The sequence below is a fragment of the Stegodyphus dumicola genome, chromosome 9, assembly GCF_044657685.1.
Source record: "Stegodyphus dumicola isolate Sdum_Otavi_A_Nest chromosome 9, ASM4465768v1".
In the NCBI taxonomy this organism is placed as follows: domain Eukaryota; kingdom Metazoa; phylum Arthropoda; class Arachnida; order Araneae; family Eresidae; genus Stegodyphus; species Stegodyphus dumicola.
The window spans coordinates 20,421,660-20,445,124 of NC_140776.1; the positions used below are offsets into that span (position 1 = coordinate 20,421,660).

The 23,465-nt window shown below is 31.8% G+C and overlaps 1 protein-coding gene across 3 annotated transcripts in view; it reads left to right on the forward strand.

The window, feature by feature from the left end:
- The window catches only part of LOC118192022 (cell adhesion molecule Dscam1-like), a 1,213,535-nt gene that overhangs the window by 966,904 nt on the left and 223,166 nt on the right, over positions 1-23,465 (forward strand). For all 3 annotated transcript variants that reach the window (XM_085823265.1, XM_085823266.1, XM_085823267.1), the window contains exons 19-21: positions 103-288; positions 2,678-2,971; positions 9,643-9,813. In XM_085823265.1, coding sequence (XP_085679391.1) covers positions 103-288; positions 2,678-2,971; positions 9,643-9,813 — 651 coding nt within the window. The remainder of the gene's footprint in view (positions 1-102; positions 289-2,677; positions 2,972-9,642; positions 9,814-23,465) is intronic.

Genomic DNA, 23,465 nt, shown 5'->3' on the forward strand with positions numbered 1-23,465 from the left:
TTAACTGATATTAATTTACTGTTCAAAGCTAAAATGTATTATAGAATAATGCTGCTATATTATTTACACTGTGTAAATAGGACGCTGTTTATTGTTTCGTAGAATTTATCCTCACATATAAAGGGAGTTCAGGCCAGTGGCATGAAATCAAACTTCCTGCTTCGAGGCAAAGTTTCACTTTGGAAAATCTGCAATGTGGCACGTCCTACCAGATTGTCTTGAGAGGGAGTAACAATGTTGGGCGTGGCGAACCTAGCGAAATGCTACAGGTCACCACAAATGGTAGAGGTAAGTGGATAAGATATTTTAGGCAATAAAAACGAAACCTATATTCTCTTTCAATTATTATTTTTTAATGCTACATCATAAATACCTCATTTCTCATTTTTGGAGGATGTATTTAAACTAAAATTTATTCAAAAGTATTTTATCTTTCATTAGAGCATTTCACAATGTTATACATACGTGTATATATAAAAATGTGTTAAATATGCTCACATAAAACAGCAGTATAAAAATTATGAACATCGTTAAAATATATCAAGAATTATAAGTATAATTAAACTATATCTTAAATTATCAAAAATATTCTTATGAAATTATTGTGCAGCAAAAATTTACATTTTCGGTTATAGGCAAGCTTATGAAGTTATAAGGATTTTTTTCGAAGCCAGAAAACGCAAGAAATCCTTAATGCTCTCAAGCATTTGAAATTCGGATCTTCTGAAGCCAGCTAGAAATACTTCCAATTACACCACGAAGACACGTAGAACATTGAGACCATCGGTTGAGGAGACATAGCCGCCAAATCGGAATAGTGACGAATTAACATCCACTAGATCATCCGATAATCTCCGATCAATTTAGATTTAAACAAGAGATACTAATTGCTCAAATGTGACGTCATCATATAATGTACTAGGTTTAAATATTGTTTTCAGCTTTGTACATAATACTTACTTTCTTTGATGCGTAAACATATTTCCTGCCGTCATGTGCAATTTGATGTTGCTCAAAACTTTAGTTTTTCTATTTTTGTTGGTTTTCCATCGTGCGCTAAACTTATAAGTAAAAACCAATGTATACATCAGTAACCAGAGAAAAACTGTAGCTCTGAATACTTTTGGTTTTCGAAACTAATATCAATCAAAGTAAAAGACTTTTTGATATTTTATGGGCCTCCTTATATTTAACTCCTTTGAATTTATTTTGCGGTAACTGATACTAGTAATCTCAGTGAATTTTCACCAGCTAAATGATAAATATGTTTCTGGTATATTTTTTAAATGTTAAGCATTAAAAAATAGCAAAATTTTAACAGTTTTACATCTAAGCCCTCAACAAGTGAAGCCTTGGTTAGATTATTCGATTACAGCAAAGTGCGCAAGAACTATCTGCTTAAAGGAAGAAAACCTTTCGGGGGGAAGAAGAGAAGCTTTTGTATTATAAATTAATAGTTATATATACAATTAGTAAAGCTGATATATGTCGTTGTAGTCCTTTTTACTCATTATATTGAACTAATTATGGAAAACTATTTAATGCAATTAAATTAATAGTTATAATTTTTTTAATGTAAAATATCAAAAAAACTCTCAAGATTTCCATTAAAGAATCTCTAATTTATTACAAATTAATTATACTAAAGCGACTCTTATTAATTTAAATACCATAAACAACATGCGAATTTTCAAGGTTATAAACTTAATAGGTTTTCAGAAAGTGTACTAATGTAATAAAATTAGCATTCTAAGAAAACAGGTGGAAAATTACAAATATCATATATTTATAACAGATAGCACGTTCGGCTAGCAATCGGAAAGTTCGGAGTTTTATTCCTGGAGAGGGACTGATTGATTTTTCACGTTTTCCGACTCTAAAAAGCATAATGAAACTTCAGTATTCACCTAAAGAGAATGACCGAGTGATACAAATATTAGTCTTTGTTTAACAGTGAACAGGAAAGCATACAAGTACTTCATACCTTAAGAATGAGATGCATTCAGGGTGTATTTTCAAAAACTGGTTGGCATCTATATTTGACCGAGGAAAACAATCAAACACTCACGCAAATAACCCCTTCCTCGTGATTCGAAATAAGGTCAAACAACCAGTACTCAACTGTCTTACCATCTCAGCGACAGGTGAGTCACCAAGCTCAAATTTGCGCGACAATCTTGGTCACAAGTTTAATCAGATATGCCTTTCTCGGTTTGAATTAACAGCTAGAATAATGAGGAGAGGCACGTATTGATTGCTTTGATTACATAATAATGACAAAGCACTCGAGGGCTATCTGCCTAAGGGGAGAGATGCCTTCGTGGAGGACTTGCTAAGGGCTCATTTGCACGTTGCGAACGGAGAAAACCCTTGAAACGGCCATGTAGCCAGCTCGTTCGCGAGAATCCGAACCTCGGATAGAACTACCAGTGTTCTGTTATTTTATCCTCTGGTCGGCTGAGGTGTATTGAGAGTAAGATGATACAGACTAGCATTTGCATCTTGGGCTAATTCTTTAAGTTAATGATTTTCAACTAAATTTTTTTCAAGTATTTTATTATATAATACATATAGATTCAAAATTTAAATACTAATTTATTTTCCAATATTTTTATATTTTCTTCAGTAATTTTTTAATGCAAATATATATCTTTAATCATTTTTCTTAACATTTCAGCACCAGTTGCACCCGAAAAATCTGAGTTTATCCGAAGTAATACTACTTCTGTACAACTGAATTTACGTAACTGGATGGACGATGGCTGTCCCATATCTCATTTGGTCATACAGTATAAACCTCAGGGTCAGAAAGAATGGATACTCGTCTCTAACCATATCCTTACAGATCAAGAGGTACTGCTGATCGCAGATCTGAGTCCAGGAACTTGGCATGATCTTCTCGTGACAGCTCACAGTGACGCAGGAACAACAGATGCAGAGTACAGATTTGCCACTCTTACTTTAACCGGAGGTATAGTCAATATTTCTATTTTCTAAATGTTTAAATATTGAGTTTCTTACTGAGGATCTTAATTAAATCTCAACTTTTCATTAATATAAAGTATTTTAGCCAGTATATGTGCAATTTTTTCGATCTTAAATCAAAATGGTCTTTGCAAAAAATTTATTTTCTAACCGGCAAAGCCGTAAATATACGTTCTAGAATATTTTTTGTGATATCTGTATGAACGTATATATACGTGAATATTAAAATGTGTCAAAAAATTAAGTCAATATATTAAAAGTGCACAAATCCAGGTATATAGTACCAGGAGAGTTTTTACATTAAAATGAAGAAAATATTTTTTTCTCATAGTCGTTTTGGGAAATTTATGCTTTCTTAACCTTCCAGCACGCGCGCATCGTATTTTTTTACGACATCCGTTATTTTACTGTTTTTGGCACAAAAAACGACAGATATGAGTGACTATTGATAATAAATTTAAGAAAAAAAAATATTAACCTTATTATTGCAAAATACAAATGATATCACACTCATATATAAGTAAATTATTTTTAAGTTCTTATGTTAGTGAGATGGAAATGCAATCATGTATTTCATTATAGAAAATTTTAAATTTATTATTTAATAATTATATTTTAAAAACGAAGCTAATTTTAATATTCATCAAAGACAAGTATAAACAGATAAAAATGGAAAACACACCTTGGTAGGAAAAAAGTAACTTTAACATTACTTAATTCTGCAAGGAAATTTACTTCTTACTGGTTACAAAAACGCACTTTTAACTAACTATAATATTTTTAATTATTTCTAAATAGAAATAAATAAAAATAAGGAATGGAAATCGCTATTGCTCTTCCATCCAAAGGTTTCCTTGTCTTCCTTTTCTTCATCAGATAATTCTTGAAGAATGTGAGCCAATTCAGCTGGTCGCACATATTTTTTTTTTCCATGAAAACCGATATAAAAATTACAGGGTCAAATGTATGCAAATTAAAGTAATACACGGCAATTAATAACACAAAATTACATTGAGAGAAAAATATTTTCCGATTTTCACCCACGACCACGCACGTGCCGTAACGTATTTCGAAAAAGCTGCCACGTAGCACAAAAGCCCCCCAAAAATAAAGAAAATTCAAATGACTTCCTTTTGGCACATTTCATGACATTAGGAGTCGCTAAAAACAGGTCGACTCCGACTCCAGTTTTTGTTGGAAATTTTAAATTTGAAATGAAATTAAAATGAATTGAAAACATTAATGACAAGCTGAGTTATTGTTTTATTTATGGACTATATACATTAATAAATACTTATTTTATATTTTATTGACATAGTAATGAATAAATATATGGGAGGAGGAGAATGTGATATTTACCATTAGTGATTAAACTGATTCATTTAGTTACAAATCTCACTGGTAAATTTAGGTAAGCAGCAAGAACTCTCAAAATTGATGCCATTGTTAGGAAGCGAGCAATTATTTATCAAAGCAACGCGATAAGGAAGTATATATTTGATGGTAAAGAGGTTGTTGGAATTAAGAACTTTCTTAGAAGATGTAGATAACCCTAATGTTTTGCTAACAGAAAGACTGTAAAATGATCTTGCAGAATTGGAAACTCTTCTTTCTACACCGTATATAGCCACAAAAAGCTGCAGTCTGAAGAATTGACAGAAGGCAAGAATGGAAGAGTGGGATGTTTGTTCTTTCTAAAATGGAGGTTTTATTGCAGAAGGAATCATTTCTTCAATGAAGAAAAGAGAAATTAGTTTGCCAGACAATAAGATCTTGCTGACTTCAATATATGTAGATCCGAAACACTGAATTTTCTTGGATGACGAAGAAATTTAAGAAAATGAAAATAATGAACCAAGAGCCTTTGGATATAAAAATGAAAAAATACAAACAGAATTTCTACAAGGGCTTTTAAGAAATAGAGAAATATGATTGCACTTGCAAGGCACCTTTTTTTTTTTTTTTTTTTTTTTTAGAACTTATAAAATCTATCCTGAAAAGTTAAAAACAGTAAGCCCTAACAGTAACATCTCTTCTTTCTACTCAAGTTAGCCTGGAAAGACTCTTCTCAGCTCTGAAGTTTATCAAATCGGATCTATGGCCCTCCAACAAAGAAGATCTTCTCGAATCTATACTGTTTCTTAGAAATAACTAATGCCGGTTTATACATTTCATAATAAACGTTAATTAATATAAGTAATTTGCTATGCCATCATTTTTTTTCCTGCACCATCTATTACTTCTTTTATATTAAAAAAATAAGCTGAAACCTACGTGTATATATTTACACATGGTGGAGTCAGAGTCGGAGTCGGTCATTTTCCCTAGCGACTCCACATCCCTGACAGTTACTATAGGGAAAAAAATCTTTAATAAATTATAAAAGAATTAACAGAAATTATTTATCGGTATTATCAGTTTGTAATATTACCAATTATACGGTCAAAGTAATGAAAAAATAAATAGAAAGTGATAATAAATAAAATTTGCTAAATGCTCATTAGATCGGATCTTACCTGATATGGAAAAAAAAAGAAGTTTTCATATCAAATTTTGTCTTGTCACTCAAATTTCAATGAAATGTTTTGCCTGGTTTCTGTACAAACTCATTTTCAGTTTTTTCTATTCTTATTAACTTTCACTCTGCTTTAGAACAAGGAATAAATTTAACCTGAAACTTTTTGAAGTGAATTCATTAGTTATATAAATAGTGGGAACTATATTCTTCTGAAATATTAATGGTTGTAGCGTCGACAGTGATATATTGATTCCTCACAAAAATAGTAATATATCTCAAATTGTGTTGGAGGACGGTTATATCACACAAAAAGCAATTTATCTTTCCAGAATCATATATCTCGCTGAACAGCTTTTTTTCTCCCGCCATCACAATACCGTTATATTTGTTTCTTTTCTTTGAACAATTCCGTTAAACTTATGTTTTGTCTATTGTAGTTTCTTTGTTATATAAGAATAAAAAATGATCTACTTTCTTTTTGCATCTTAAAATATTGTTAATGAATTAGGTTCCCTTTCTATCGATAGATGGCGGCACATGACGTAGAATTTTCATTACATGAATTGTTCAGATTTCCCTGTTGTTTGCCATTTTTAATTACAAGTTTCCGATTTAGCACCAGTGTTTTAATATCATCAAGCATTAATGCAAGTATGATATTTATTTCTCATACATCATTTTCGAATTATTTTTAAATTTGCTATATTCTTTCCAAATTCAAACACAAATTTCCAATTATGTTCTTTTTCGTCTACGTATCTGTCAATATATAAACGCGAAGGACGTTTTTCATAAATTAAATTCCGTCTTTATCGTTGTTTTATGTTGTTCCAGACATCTGGTTTATGTTGTAAAAACACATTCCCTTAAAATGCCTTTTTGAACATAACATACATTTCACTAAAACTTACAGTTTTTAGCATCGTGTCCTGGTTTCAGACAACAAATCATCTCTTATTAAATACACAATTTTTCTTTTGTGTCACTGATATATCTTTAGCTTTGAGACAAATACAGAATATTTGCAAAATGCTTTAACGACGAAATCAAGAAATTGCAGCATCGCTTGCAATTTCTTGATTTGCTTTTGAAATTTACCACTTTGTTTTATTGAAAGGTTTGTTCTTAAGACTCTGTAACTGCTATTGAAAAGTATTGCTCTCTTTCCATTACATTCCGAATAAATTTCATTAAATAATGAAGGAAATCTTTCGGTGTAACTCCAATTGATTGTCGCTGCCAGACTTTTAGTAATTTCTCTGGAACATGAGACTCAACTAACGAAAGCTGAGTTGAATTATATGTTTCAGTTGCTGTACATAAAAGATTCTAACGTCCCTAAATAAGATTCTAATATCTCATACAAAGCTTGTAGAGACACTGGGTATTTTGAAAGCAGGAGATCTTGAAAAATGAGCAATGACCTCGCCGCGACTCGAACCACGAACCTCTCGAATACGCTCCGAGCGTGCTGACCACTACACCACGAAGGCATGCTAAGAAGGCGGGAGCAAGATAACTCTATTTGTCATGGCTTTCTGAATAACTAACGACAAAAGTTCTGTGACATAAATTTTGATTAATAAATCTACTTTACCAAATCTTAATTTTTAAGACTTTTCATACTTTTGGGTAATTGTTTGCTGTCGCAGGGTATTTATTTACGAGTTCCGTAGCACCATAATTTATTACTTCAATTTCGACTCATTCTGAGAGTTGAGAAAACGCGAACTGACGAATCTATCTTGGAGGTAATAGTCTAGACCTCTTTAACTCCGACGAGTGTCTGCCGAAAACACATTTCAAATCGACAAGTCTCTTTCGGGACAAACGGTGAAGTGGTTAAAATAGTATCAAACAAAGTTTTCTAAAATCTGTAAAACAATATAATTATATAAACTTAAACATTGAATCCTAATAACATCGTACAGTTTTGGTTAGGCTCACCAGTTAAAGAGGCGTTCGATTCGTTAAAATGTTTTGAAAGTAAAGATTATTAATTGCATCAAATAAAGTTCTTCTAGGAATAATATTTGATAAGAAGCTCTCCTTTCTTTTTCGTGTCTCATACATAAAGAAAAAGTGTTTAAAAGCACTAAACATTTTGAAAGTATTAATCAAATACCTCCTGGGGAGCAGATAAAAGTTACATGCTCCGTATTTACAAAGCTCTTATTCGCTGCAAACTCAATTATGGATGAATGACTTATAAGGTATTTCTCTCGCCTTCTTAGCGTGCCTTCGTGGTGCAGTGGTCTGCATGCAGGGCGCATATTCCAGAGGTCCATGGTTCGATTCCCGGCGAGAGCGTTGCTCATTTTTCATCACTCCTGCTTTAAAAATAACCTAAATACTCTACATTGGTTTCCGAACTAAAAGGGTGGTGGATGATGATTCTCCGCACCCGGGATTTGGCGACTAGGTCCTCTAAAAAGCCCAGTCGCCCTTTAAACAGGGAGTATATAAGGTATTGTTCCCGCCTTCTTAGCGTGCCTTCGTGGTGTGGTGGTGTGCACGCTGGGTGCGTATTCCAGAAGTCCGTGTTTCGATTCCAGGCGAAGGCGTTGCTTATTTTTCATCTCTCCTGCTATGAAAAAGTACCTAATTTCTCTACAGGCTTATGGATCGGCATGGCCTTCTGTGGTAAAGAAACCTGATTCTGTTCACCACCAAGACCAGAGAATTTGCTCAGGAGCTTCCAGAACATCTCATGTGAAGCTTTTGAATTTAAAATGTTTCGAGCCACCCCCTTCAGCTGAGACGCGATCAGTTGCCTGTTCAGTATTACTTCAAAATTGTGTCGCAACCTGATCATCCAGCGAACTACTTAGTGCTTGATAGCCAGTTTTATTTGCTCTATGAATGTTTTCCTTCTTGTATTTCTGCTTTTGGATTTCGCGTTCGATTCTGGATGTAAGAACATGCCTTGGAAGAGGTGAAAGTTCAAGCAGTAAAGTATTTATAAATACTTTCTTGGAAAGATGTTCACATTGAAATTTTCAACATACTTTCCATCTCAAGATGGATCTAAGTCTCAGGATCACGTCGGCTCTCCCTTTGTGTGCGAGAACACTATTGAGGAAAGAAAACTTCATCTCGCTTATACCATCTTTACTGCGGAGATCGTCCCTTTGCGATTAGATCTATCTTTCATATATAAACAAGATAGGAAGAATTTCCTTATTTGCGCAAGCTCACTTAGTATGCTAAAATCTCTCGAATCGTATGTGAATAACACAAATCCGTTAATCGTAGAAGTGCTGAAGCTCAATATTAGCTTCGAGGCCAAAGGTTACCGGATCCTTTATTGCTGAATACCAAGCCATGTTGGTATAAGAGGAAACGAAGTGGTGGATATCGCTGCAAAATGCGCATTCGGGACCAACCGACCCGTTCCCTATTCAGAAATTAGCACGCTGATTGGGAGAAAAATTCTGATGAAATGGCAAAAGCTTTGGGATGCGCAGTTAACCAATAAATTACGAAACATAAAACCTAAACTAGAACATTAGAAATGTGCCCTAAACCAAAAGGAGCAGGTCCTTCTAACCCGACTAAGAATCGGTCTCACAAGGCTAAGACATTGATACCTATTGATAGACGAAACTGAACCAGTATGTGTTGAATGCAGCACTATTTTAACTATTAAACACATTTTAACTAATTTTCCAAATTTTAATTGCTTTCAAAATTTTTTATTTTAGTACTCGTGAGATTTCAGGAAAAGATTTAGTTGTTAAAGAACCACATTCTAACATTTTTAACCGTTTAAAAGCTACAAAGTTTTACCACGCCATTTGAATGCCCTGAAACCAATTTGGGTTTCAGAAGATCTAACTGGGATGTAGTTATAATCATATTATCAAAATTTATCACTTGACTGTAGAGCTTTCCATCTGTTTTTTATGGTTTTCATAGCCTAGTTTTTCGTAAAAGAATTTTATGTATTTGATTTTATTGCTTGCTATTCTATACCTATATGTAACGTTGTCTTAAATTTCCATCGCGAGTATGCACTGAATGGTGCATGTGTTCTTAATTATTTTAAGCTCTGAAAATACACAATTTACGCAACCAATAAACCAGTCATTACACTTATTTAATTAAAATCATGTAATTAGACACTTTATTTTTTCCAGCAACTGTGCCTCCCCTGAATGTGATGAGGACTCCTCATTTTTTTGAAGATCCGACTATTCTTGTTCCCATCGTATGTGCCGTCGTGGTTCTCATCGTTATTATCAGCGTTACAGCATTTGTCGTTGTATGGAAGCGGAGAGACCCAGCAGGGGAAGCGCCGTCCGACATTTGTAAGTCCAAAGTGCGTTCTAATTCTTCGTTTTACTTGAGTAATTCTAATAATTTATAAAAAATGTGTCCTTTAATAAACTTTTAAATTGATAAGAGTCTTTATCTGAAAAGTGTACTCTAGAAAAAAAGTGATATGGTGATACAAAATTTTTAATTGATAAGACTCTTTATCTGAAAAGTGTACTCTAGAAAAAAAGTGATAAGGTGATAAAAAAATTTTTAATTGATAAGAGTCTTTATCTGAAAAGTGTACTCTAGGAAAAAAGTGATAAGGTGATAAAAAATTTTTAATTAATAAGAGTCTTTTCCTGAAAAGTGTACTCTAGAAAAAAAGTGATAAGGTGATAAAAAATTTTAAAAAGGATTTTAAAATGTTCTAACCAACCCATTCTTAATTATACTTAGTTTTAAGAAAATTGATTACGGAGTCGGTGGCTGAGTGGTAGAGAGGTAGCCCCCTTTCGAGATTTTCAGATAAAATACTATACGGGGGTTTTGATGAACTTTTCCCTCTAACCATGCCATTCGTTCACTTACGATATCATGAATATCGTCATTAGCTAGAAAGCGCTGACACTATGATGAATAATCTGCGTCGTTAGTTGACCTCATGTGTGATCAATTATTTATTTGACTAGCTTGGTTCTCAATTCAGACTGCTCCAAATGAAATAATTCTCAGTGGAATTCATGAATTTGTGCTTTTACGGAGATTTTTTTAATGATACACGTTTTCTTTCTCTTTCCTTTTGTACAAAACTAATTAATAGTTTAGAAGTAGGCATATATATGTGGTGAAACATAATTTAATGTTTCTATATAATTATTAAGATTTCCTAAGTGGCAACATGATGTAATGTTTTGAATAGTTATTAAGATTCGCCATGTGGCAACAACGAGTCGAGCTAAAAACGTCGTTACTTGGAGTCGTAAACGTCGTTGCGTAAGCTTTATTTCTTAAAAGTTTGTTATATTTTTATGTAAAATAAGTAACATGTTGCAAACAAGAATAGAAATTGTAAAAATAAATATGCTGTTTAAGACCAAAATAAGCATTTATTTTACTTATGAAATGCTCTGGCTGCTGAGTTTCGATTTCGCTTATTCATCAAATCCATACCAATTCGAGGTCAAGGGGATACGTGAATCTTGATTATAATATCTAAGGATCAAGTGTAGTGATGTAATCATTAATAATGAAGTGAAGTAATCGAATGCGCGATCTGTAACAGCTAATGGGCCGAAATTTTTTTAACAAAATTAAAAATTTTAAAAAGTTTATTAACAAAAAATATTTTTAAATTTCGCTTACTAAGTATTTTTTAAAACACACTTAGAGATAATAATATCGCAAAGGAATGAAATTCAAGTTTATCCTTATTTTTCCATCTGAAATCTAAAGTTTTGTACCTGCAAGACATTTTCATTGCTTACACTTTGCAATTCAAATATATTGACAGCTAAATATTGAATTTTCAGACTGCCGTTTATTTATCATAGTTCCAAAATGTTTAAATTAATCATTATTATAAATCAACATGTTTAAATTAATCATTAATAAATTAAATTAAAGTTTATAAAATTTTAATTTAAAGGAATTTTGAAAACTTTCTTAACTTTTCAATTTCCAAGTAGGACAAAACTCGAGAATAAATAATGACGACTTAGTCTCTTTCTTTTATTTATTAAATTTTTCTTCAATGCATAAATGAAAATACGTATGTTTGCGCGTAAATTAAAATTTAAATAAATTAAAGTTTATAGAACTTCAAAAGTGTCCAAGTAGGACAAAACTTGAAAATAAATAATGACAATTCTGTCTCTTTCTCTCATTTATTAAATTTTTCTTCGATGCATAAATCAAAATAAGTATGTTTGCGCGTAAATTAAAATTTAAATAAAGCTTAAATAAGGTATGCATTAAAGTTTATAAAACTTTAATTTAACTGAAAGAATTATGAAAACTTTCTTAACTTTTCAGAGAAAAGTTTCCAAGTAGGACAAAACGTGAGAAAAAATAATGACAACTTAGACGCTTTTTCTTATTTTATTAAATTTTTCTTCGATGCATAAATCAAAATAATTATAAGCATCTTTTATTACTTAACAACACCTTGACACTTGGTCGCGTTTGAAATTTTGATGACGTTTATAGCGTTGGAGAGGAAGTATGCTTATCGCAGAATGTAGATACTCATTGGTCCATAAGGTTTTTTTTCTTATTAGTCTTCACCTGCGAAAAAAATCCTGTTCACATTTAGCTGGTGTTCACACATTTCCCGACCGAAGATCTCAGCGCAAAATCTTGTAATTGAACTTATTTATTTTCTGACAAATGCGAATAAAAAGTTAATGAAATCTCTATCTTCAAATCTGTGAATAAAATTTATATCGTATTGTAAATTAATTAAGTCTTTATAGATTTTCTGATGCATTCACATTTCTTTTTAATGGTAACACTTGGGGCAAATTCATAATTGAAATGTCTTTGTGGCCGCAAAAAATTTCTACTGCGGCCGCATGCGGCTCACCGGCCTCAGTATGAGATCATTGTGGTAGGTGACGTGACCTATGGAGAAAGCAATATAAAGAACAAAATTCTTAACCTTTAGAAAAAATGTTTCAATTGTTTGAATATTTCGTTTGTGGTAAACATTTAGTTCGACTTATTAATCAATTCTAAATAAGAGTTTTTTTTTAACTCTTCTATCATATTATTCTAATATAATGTCTTGTTAATGTTATATCTATTTTATCTCAGATGTAAAGTCCCTTATAGGAAATTAGTTCTATTTCAAAAAATACAATTTCGTGAGTATTGTGTTACGATAGCTTTGTTCAGTTGTCTCTTTATGGTAATAGTAACAATATCGCAACCTATAAAGATTTAATTTATGACTCCAAATAATAACAATGATTTAAATTATATTTCGGGATTAAAACGTATTTTTTTAACAAGAAATTACGAAAATTTTCCTCCTACCGCATTTCTGAAATGATGAAATTAACAGTATAGCATGTGCTGCCATCTATTTACCACGTTTCGAACTATTTACCAAAAATTTTGTCCATTCTTTTCATTCATTGAAGGTAGTGATTCTAAGAGTCAAGCCGATTATGTAGTTAACAGAATACTTCTCTTCTCTTTAAACTATTATGAATGTAAAAAGCTTATTATTAATTACATATTAATTACAATATTAATTACAAACAAATTAAAAATTATCATATATTATTTAACCAATGATAAAATCCATGTAAATTTACGTTTTTAATATTTTGATAAATTTTATATTTGTTAAAAACAAATATAAAAAAAAGTAAATGAGAACTCTAAGAAATCTACATTTTTTAAATTTATATTTGAGTGATAGAAAGTTGTTTTTTATTTTAATATGTTTAAAACTACTTAATTTTTTTTTACTTATATCTCGTTGTTTATTTTGTGGTGTTATCTCGAATCATAATAAACTTTCACCTCCCCCCCTTAAAAAAAGAACTGTAAGTGTAACATAAATGTGCTGTTGTTGCATTCATATAAATTGAAATGTTGGTTCAGCTGAAATACATTAGTGAAATTCATATGTTTTAATATGAAATAGCATTGACATTTTTATCTAAATATTTTTTTTTAATCTGAAGTGTTTCAGTTTGCATATTATTAGATTGCTCTTAATAGCAAAATAAAATTTAGATATAAAGAAAAAGAAGCAATATAATTTTTAAAGTAAACATCCAGTATGATAGAAAACCCAAATGAGAACTAGGAAAACATAAATTGAGGTTTATAATTATTAATTGTGGTTATTAATAACACTCTATGTTAACAGCTTGTGAGTTAAGAAATAAAATAAATCTTTGATTAAAGGTATAAATTTATACTTAATAATAAAACATATATGAATTCCCACCATAATGTTTGATTTAATTTTTTTTAAGCAAGATGTGAAGGGCTTCTGTTTAGAATTTAATAATTCTACTACTCAATTGATAAATGTTCGTTTTAATTTTATAATTTCAGAGCAGAGTGCAAGAATTCGAATCAAAATCCAACCAGAATGAAACGAGAACAAATGTATCCTGTTTACATTAGTAGTTATGATTAAAACATTTAAATTTTTTTTATGCAATTGTCTAAGTTTTTAGAGGAATATTTTTTCACTTCACTGACAGTACAGTGAACTGTCGATTATCAGAGCTAGCAGAGACCGCTGAAAATGCTCTTAGAATTAAAAGTTTATAAACCCAAGCGGCATTAAAAAGAAGTGGGGACTGAAAATTCTCAGATTTTACATTACGCCCGAAGAGGCCTTTTTTTTAAACGATTTGTGTGTTACCTTTGTTTATTAAATATCATGTTCTTAGCACTTAATACATAAAATTAAATTCAACAGCAATACCACAAAATTATTAAGAACCTATCTTTAGAATTTACGATACACAGTCTCGCGCGCTGTATATATATATATATATATATATATATATATTTTCTTTTTTTTCTTTAGTGTTGCCATTGTTCCCTTTGAAATCGCTAAGTTTCTTAATCAAAAACTCATAAATGCTTTACGAACCATGAAATAGATAATAAAACAAATTCCAAATTCGAGCTTCCAGATGCCCATATTCAGGTGGAGACATACATTATTCAGAATTTGATGACTCTAGGTACCATTGTTTTATTACAATGCGAGAAAGATACATACATTTATGCAGATTCTTCATTATTTAATTTCTTTAAATGCAATACAGGACGATAATATTGGTGGCAACAATTTGAAAAGTGAAAGCCGTTTGTAGTGAAACACCAAGAAATGTAAAAATGAAACGCCATAAATACCAAACGGCGTTTGGACTAAAAAAAGGCTCAGTTTTGTCAGTCGCTTTATGGGTTTTCAGGTGTAGGTCTTGAAATGACTTCTGCTCCTATTTTTTTTAAATCTCTTCGAGCAGTCCTGTTGCACTGATGTTAAACAATTCGTCTGTAATTCTCTCACTGCATGTTTCTTCCACGCAGAGTATAACATTCTCTTCTGTATTAAAAGAATTCTGAAAATACTAATTTTGAAACATTTGAGGCTTCCTCAGATGAATTTTTTGTACCAAGGTGCCTTCCACACGGGATTCCAAAATCGGTTTCGTGTATTTCTTACACTGTAACAGATTTTTTCTGTAATACAGTCTGTGTATTGAAATAAATTGAAAATGTTTGCTTAGAAGATGCTATTCCATGCGTTTACAGTAAGATAATTGTGTTACACAAGACTGAGTGATATAATTTTCTTCTACAAAATCCAAGCTCAAAATAACACTTTTAGAAATCATCTGCGTATATTTTCTCTTGAACAGTGGATGATATGCTCAGATCTATAGACTGTGAAACTAAAATAAATTTACTGCAAAGGATTCAAACTGGATCTCTGTGATCTAGAACTGTGATCTAGTTGCTATAATAACCGTATAACTATGCATTACAAAGAGAAGTTTTTCATTTTTTTCTGAAAAAAATATTAGACCTTCTCTCTAAAACTACTTTTTAGAAATCTTTCCGCTCTTTCATATTTCGTTGTTGCTATGAGTCTCTTTGCGTGCCTTCAGCGTGTATCCTTTTTGCATTTTCTCGTGAAACCAAATGGAACTTTCTCTGTTTCTATGATGTTGCCTCACAATAATATTGTAATACTTTATTTAGTTTTTCCCTTCCTTGCTGCACATATCATTGTCGGGGGGGGAGGAAGTCTCATGTGCTAAAACTTTGAAAACAAAGTCTGTATTAAAAACATCTTCCAGCGATAGTTCCGAAAGTAGCAATTCTAGTCTTTCTTCTTACTATGTAGGCCCACCAGCGGCCGAGCGGTAAAGCCGCTGAATACTGGTAGTTCGGTCCGATGTTCGAATCCCGCGAACGGGCTGGCTGGATGGGTGTTTTCGTGGTTTTTCCCATGTGTAATGTGTATACGAGCCAGTTTCCATTAGAAAGTCCTCCACGAAGGCATCCCTCCCCTTAGGCAGAAAGCCCTCGAGGCTCTGCCGTAATTAAATAACCTAACCTAACCTCATCTTCTTACTATGCAATAATGATAAACGCACTTACTTCTGTTCTTTCTCTACGAACTTTCGAGATCCTTTGAAATCTTTCAAGCCCATATTTGGGGCAAAAAGGATCCTACTTATTTCCTTTAGGACATTTTCCACTCCTTGATGTAACGTTTGTTTAAAGCCAAGCAACCAAAGATTCCTTTACCTCCGATAAATATTGAAATATTTCAGGATAATGTCATTCCACTGCGTATATAATCAACAGCGACAAACCTTTCTTGACTCTGACTATTTTGTTGAACGAAATGTTTTAAATGCTGTACTTATTTGGTGATTACATTTATAGTCAAGACAGGAATATCCACTTTAAGAATGTTACTTATATTTTGCGTACATTAAATTTCCATTTTCTTTTAACTGAACATAGTAAGGAAATCGAAATTCTTCAAGCAAAAGACAAATAATACGCATATTAGAAGTTTTTTGGAGCAAAAAAAAAAAAAAAAAAAAAAAAAAAAAAAATGTATGTGAATGAATTTAATACATGCGCAATAAAGCATAGAAGGTTTTATCGCGCATGTATTAGAACTTCCTACGCCTACAAGCAGAACACTTGACGCAGTTTCTTTGTAAATGAAAACACATTTTATTTTTATTATTCTTATGGTTATGTCCCATTTCAAGCTTTCTTAGTTGAGTTTTTTTTATTTATTTTTAATTTTTAATTTTTTTTTTTTAATCGTGCCATTTCAGGTTCTCTTGATGGGGCAGGTGAGAACGATTCGCATTTCAGCGAGGTAGTGTAATCCCGAAAAATTTTAGGTATCATATTTCAAAGAAAATATCCAATTTGTCCGCGGTCGAATGCAATTTAACGATGTTTTTGCTTGACATCTGTACGTAAGGACAGACTGAAGGACTCTTTTTTTTTTCCCCTCCAAAAAATTATAAAACTGGTTTAAAATGGATTCTGAAGACATCTTTTTCATGCCGTCTGTACGTACATATGTATGTATCTCGCATAACTCAGAAACAAGTAGCCTCAGAACGTCGAAATTTTGAACATAGATTGCTATAACATGTAGATGTGCACCTCGTATTTTGGTTGCAGTCGGCAGCACCAAACGTGTATAAATAAATTTATATATATATCCACTCTGTTACTCGGCTCAGTGATCTCAGTTTCTTTACTCTTATATATTTGTAAAAGGTGAATTTTTTGTTTTAAAAATGATTGAATTATGTTGTTCTTATCTTTCGGTTAAGATTTTCATGCCTTTAGGAAATCTGCAAGTAATATGTGTAGAATTTTCAACAATTTAAAAGCTGTTTAATTGCGGTTAAGCCTAATTTTTAAATAACATGGCGGGCATGTCTGTTTACATTTGAAACTTAGCAGAATAGAGGATTTGTTGCCAATCTAGAGAAACTAAGCTTCGCAACAACAAAGTAACGTCTTCTTTTATTATTGCGAATTAAATTATGTTTGATCTATTCTGGAATTATCATTTAAGTATCCCATACATTGACGCAGCCTAGCGTCCACAACAAATTAAGTCACTTTCTACGCTTTCAGATCTTTTTTGTCGAGTGAGGGAAAAAGTAAACTTTAAGTTTTGTGCACCGAAAAGTCTGTCTTCTTGCCCGCTGGCCAAATTGATTGTTTTTGTGTAGAAACTAATTTTAATTGTAATTAAAAAAAGTAACTGTATTTGGTGTTTTTTATTTTTCTATATCTTTAAATTTTTAATGAAGATATTTTGTGTTTTTATTATTTTTGCCATGCCGCGAAGTGAGAACTGAATTAATTGAATGAGAAATACATTTCTAAAGAAATTCGAGGAAAAAAGTGTTTCTTGTTAGCTAAATATTGTCGACAGTCTGTTTCGAACAGAGAAGAATGTTTACGAGTAGCGCATGCGCATTAGGTAAGTGGCGCTGAAATCGTCTGTGAAAAACTTTTTATTTGTTTAATTGCTTTTATACGTTGTTTTAGATTTATTATAGCATTTGGATAGAACATGTGTCAACGATTGTATAATTCTTCAGATGATCATTTTTTTTCCCGTTCTCAGTTATAAAATGAATGAGATGTAAAGCTATTAAATGAACCTAGCGCCAGATTATCGCTATGGTAAATAAATATAGTGAATTAAAAAAAAAATGCATTAATTCTATTGTGGTTTATGCGCTATCAACAAAGCAGATTTTATTCAATTCAATAAGTTTAAATGAAATGCAGGAAGAAATGCGTATAATTTGATATTTCGTAGAAGGAAGGTCATGTGGTGTACACATCAGATTTTTTTCATGGTCAACGCAAAATCAGAATATACGATGAATGGTTACGTGATTCTTCCTCCTTTAAACCAAAGAACGTATATGTAAAGAAGGAAAGACTCCACAGACGTAATGTAAACCAGTTTGTCTTCTGCCGCTAGAAAGAAGAGGGAAAATTCGCCAAGGGATTTGGCGACGGAACCTGTTGGCGAGAATTCCCCCCTCTGTGATTTACTGGATCTAGCCGAGATTTTCCTCCTCCGCCAGGTGTACAGGAAATTGAGGAACACCGGTTAAGATGAATGAGAAAATTAGGTGAAGTTTTACTTTCACTGGCTGTTTAACTTGCATTATCCATATCGCAGTTTGATGTCTGCTTTTATATCCGTCAATATGGAGGAAAAAACATGGAGTCACACAGCTTTAAACTCTTGATAAACGTGATCGTCAAACTTATTCGAACTTAAACTACGTATTCAGACACTGTTTCATATCAAAAACATTAGTGGCACTGGTGATTCGCGAAACTAGATTTTTATATTATTTTGAAATATGAACTTGTCGATTTCTAAAGAATGACTGCAGCTAAAATAATTTGAGAATTCTGTATCTTCAAAACTAAAACATTGAAAACGAAAAATTACGCTGAACATGAAAAATGAAAACCTTTGTGTGTTTGACTAGCATTAAATCTGTATTAAAATTACAATCCTGCAAAGAATAATAAATTAGTTTTTTGTTTTGACTAAAAAGTCTTCTTTTGTAAAATATTTTTATTTTGTTTAGGTTATAGATTTGTAGGTCTAAATAATTTACTTCTGTTTCTGTAGCATTACTTTTATTAATCAGTATTAGCATTTAGGATAGATGAGTTGTTTTATTTCAGTCTTGAAATAATCTAGAATCAAATCGAGTGTACTCTGCTCCAAAAAAAAGGGGGGGGGCAGTTATATATCTCTCGTTCTACTGGGCCGATTCCCGAAATTCAAATTGCGTTCTTTATGTCTCGAAAGCGCGACTTAGGATATATATTAGATTTATATATATAACACTATTCTAACATAGTTATTTTGACACAAAATCGGACATTTTCTGAAATAACATAACCTTTTTTTTTTTTTACATATTTCGATTCTACGACCCAAATTATGCCTATATACTAAATTTTGTAAAATTTGGCGCGAAATTTATGGAGAAATTCAACAGTTTATGTTGGCGCTTTTTTTTTTCAGTTGCGCCAAGAATAGTTCACTTGGCGAACTAATATATGACAACCTATTTTCCTTTCCCTTTCTATCTCGTGCGTGAGTAGGGGAAAATGGTCTTTATATGATATTTTTAATTAAAATTGTTATTATTTTAAGTATTTTTTTCTTTTTCGAATTTCATTTTAATTCTTTAAGTTGCATGGTTTCTTTCGAATAATTGTTTTAAGATTTTCTATTTACTCATTCGAACTGCGTAGTTTAAATCAAAGGTGCATCGTTTATTTATTAATTTTTTTTTTCCAAATAGTTTTCTTTATACTATATTTTTAGTCAAAGTTACTATTTTAGGTAATTTTTAAATTTTTAGACTTTTATTTTAATCATTAGTCTTGCATTGTCTCTCAGATAATTATTTAAAAATTTTCTATTTATTCATTCGAACTGAGCATTTTAAATATATTTAGTGCTGACCACTACACTACGAAGACATGCTAAGAAGGCGGGAGAAATACCTTATAATTGAAATACATAAACAAGGTAATCTAATAAAAAATATTTTACCCTTTTATTCGCCCACTGAATGTTTTCATATGCGTATCTTGAAAACAGAAAAAAAAAAAAAAAAAAAAAAAAAAAAAAAAAAAAGAAAAAGATATTTCGCAAAATGTAAACATATATATATATATATATATATTAATACTAAATAATGATGAATTTGAGCATGCCAATTTGGAGGATAGCTCTGAAATTTTAATTGGCTTTCTCATTGGCTGAAGGCACACCTAAATGTGTGATGAAATGACTAGGAAAAGAGGTGACGCTGTCTGTTACAAAATTAACTAAGTAACAAAATTCCGTAAATCGCCAATTATGACAATACCCTTTGATATAATGTACTATATTTTAGTATTACACAGTGCAAATGTAGAATTTTTCTTTGCAGGGACACTATTATGTTTTTGCATCATTAACGTGGTGAACTGCATAAAAAATAAGCTATTTGAAAACTTACAATTTAACACCTGACCTTATACATTTATTCGTTGATTTACACGTTGTCATAAATATCATGACAGAAAAATAAAGCAAAGCTTTGAAGAACTATGTAGAGAACAAATTTCCTTTTTAAGAACAGTCTCTTTTTTCGAAGTTAACGAATTATCGCAAATTATGTTGACAGCAAAAAAACAAAAATCATCGATCCCAAAATGCTTACAGATGGGAAGACACGGGAAAAAAATTCTTTGCAAGTAGAGAGAAGAAAAATGTGGTGACAACAAGCCATGGCTTAGTGTAGTTCCAAAAGCAAAAATCAAATCCCAAATTACAAAATCAATATAGAGGCTGCGGTTTTATACGAGCGCGATAAAATATCTCTGCTGATTCTTTTTTTCTATCATCTCTCCTTCGATCAAACTCGACTCATGCTGATGACAAACCTCATTTCGGGTAGTTTAGAACCAAGTTTCGGGTTTATCTGATCTCTTCATTTCCCATTACTTAGCTGAAGCTTATTTAAAATGCACGTCATTTTAGGTCAGGACATTTATAGAGCGCTATTTAATCTCTCATGTAGATAAAAATATTCATGGCAGCTGTTGTAACTGATAGATGGAATCTTGGCCATTACTACAGAGTACATGATGCATACGAAAATGGTGTTCAACATTACTGAACGAATCGTAAATAAACTATGAGTTGCTTTGTGTCCAAAAATGTTTAAAATTTTTTAACTTATCTCCATTCCAAATTCATCGCACGTAAATGTTCATATATAAGTGAAGCGACAGGTGTATTAAGATCTTATGACGGTCCTAGAATTTTCGGTATTAATTCCGACATTCGTGTAGTATAAACAAAGGAAGCTGTAACTACAAATTAGCAACTATGAAAATATCAACTTGTATAAATTTACATGTAATAAAGTATTTTGAATGAAGTAAACCTTTCAAGGTCATTTTTAATATTTTCAAAAAGCATTCCAAGCTTATTTTACTAATTCAAAGTCGTTTTCAATATTTTCAAGTAAACATTTCAAGCTTGTAGAGATATTAGTTTATTTTGATATGGAAGATGTGAAAAATAAGCAATGCTCTCTCCGGGAAACGAACCTGGATCTCTCGAATATGCTTCGAGTGATGGTAATCGTTAGCATATTTCACAAGTGCACATCAGCGTAGCTACTGAGGGAGGAGTTTCGAAAATGGACCAATGAGCTTCTATTGCTCTGGTGACGCTAAATCTTCGTGCATGTGAGCGTATGCCGTTTATGTTTTAATTAGTATTTGTTTCGTAGTTATAAATGTATGGCGTAATAGTAGAAAATCTAGTAGTGCTTCCGTTTTGTGAGTTTAATTAATTGCTGACAGTTCACTTACGCGATTTTTTATCACGCATTAATATTTGGATTGATGTTCAAGGCATATTATCGATCGCTCTTTACATCGAGAAAATGACTCCAGCTACAATTAGTCTCGAATAATATGCATTTACTAACACCTGTGGATTAAGAGAATTCAAGTGTATAGTTTTTTTTTTAATTGAGCTGAGGAAGACTGGAAGTGTTACAATGAATCCAGTGATTCTTATTTCAGGGTTGCATTTTTTTTTTATTTTGAAAGTGTAAAATTCAAAACACATATTTGTGTACGATCTGATTATATCCATTGTTAACATTTAAAGTTATGTATGAATAAATTTAATATATTCGTTGCGAATAAGATAAATTCATTCTGTTTGAAGAGTAGTTCTTATGCCGACAAGACATACGAATGCAAATTCACTTTGAATAAAATTCTACATTGACTATTATTACAGAACGTCTTTTTCATATAGACTGCAAAAAATGGTGCTGACTTCTATTTACATATGCAATTAGTGTAAATATTTTTCACATATGCATAGTTTTATGTAAAGATAGTATTTGAGCTCAGATGTTTATCACATATTTCTTTCTTCATCTTATTTACCACTTATTAAGTAATATTTTGCATGGATATTTTTGCAGAATATCCAACATGTTTTTGTATTTATTTCAAATTCTTTCAATCAGGTATGAAATCTTCACAATTGCTTATATTTGATCTAATTATGTAATGAAAATTCTCAGAAGAAATCGGCGATGTATTAATTATTTTGTACAGAAAATTGCGTGGGAGAATATTTTCAACCATCTTGCTTAAATCTTATAGCACGCGAAAGGTCATGTGACATGAGAGAAATATTACTGGATGCCCATTGGTCAATCCTAGAAGCCACTCCCTCGGTGGCTACACAGATGTGCACTTGTGAAATATGCTAACCGTTACACCACGAAAGGATGTTGGAAGGAGGGAAAAAATACCTTACATAGTCCCCATTTTAAAGACCGACTGTGGATTAGGGGAACCAATCTCCAAATCCTGGTGTTGGAGAATCATCATCCACCCCCATTTAGTTTAGACGCTACTGTAGAATCATTTGTAATTTTTTTTTTTTTTTTTGTGTGTGTGTGTGTGTGTGTGTGTGTATGCTGAGGACTTGAAAAAATGAGCAATGCTTTCGCAAGACAAAAATCATCATCTGGACTTCTCGAATACTCGCCGAGTGGGCTAACCGTTACAGAACGAAGGCATGCTGGAAGGAGGGGAATAAATTATTTAATTAAGTCAACGCCATTTTCTATATTTCTAAATGAGCATTTCAAGCTTATTAAAATTGCACGTAATCTGAGGTCAGGACATTTACAGAGTGCTATTTAATCCCTCATGTAGATAGAAATATCTACAGCAGCTGTTGTAAATGATAGATGGAATCTTGTCCATTATTACAGAGTAAAGACGAGTGCGAAAATGCTGGACAATATTGCTGATTAAATCATTAACAATAAATTGTATTCTTGTGTCCGAAAGTGTTTAAAGTTTTTTTTTTTTTTTTTTTATTTCCTCTCTAAAATCATTGCATATAGACTTCATATATAAGTGAACTGAAAGGTACGTTGCAATCACAAAACCATCCTGAAATTGTCGATATTATTTTTGTATAGCGTAAATAAGGGAAGCCATAACTACTGATCAGGAGCTATGAAACATAAATTTCTATAAATGTATTTGTAATAAAACATTTTGAATCAAACAAACATTTCAAGGA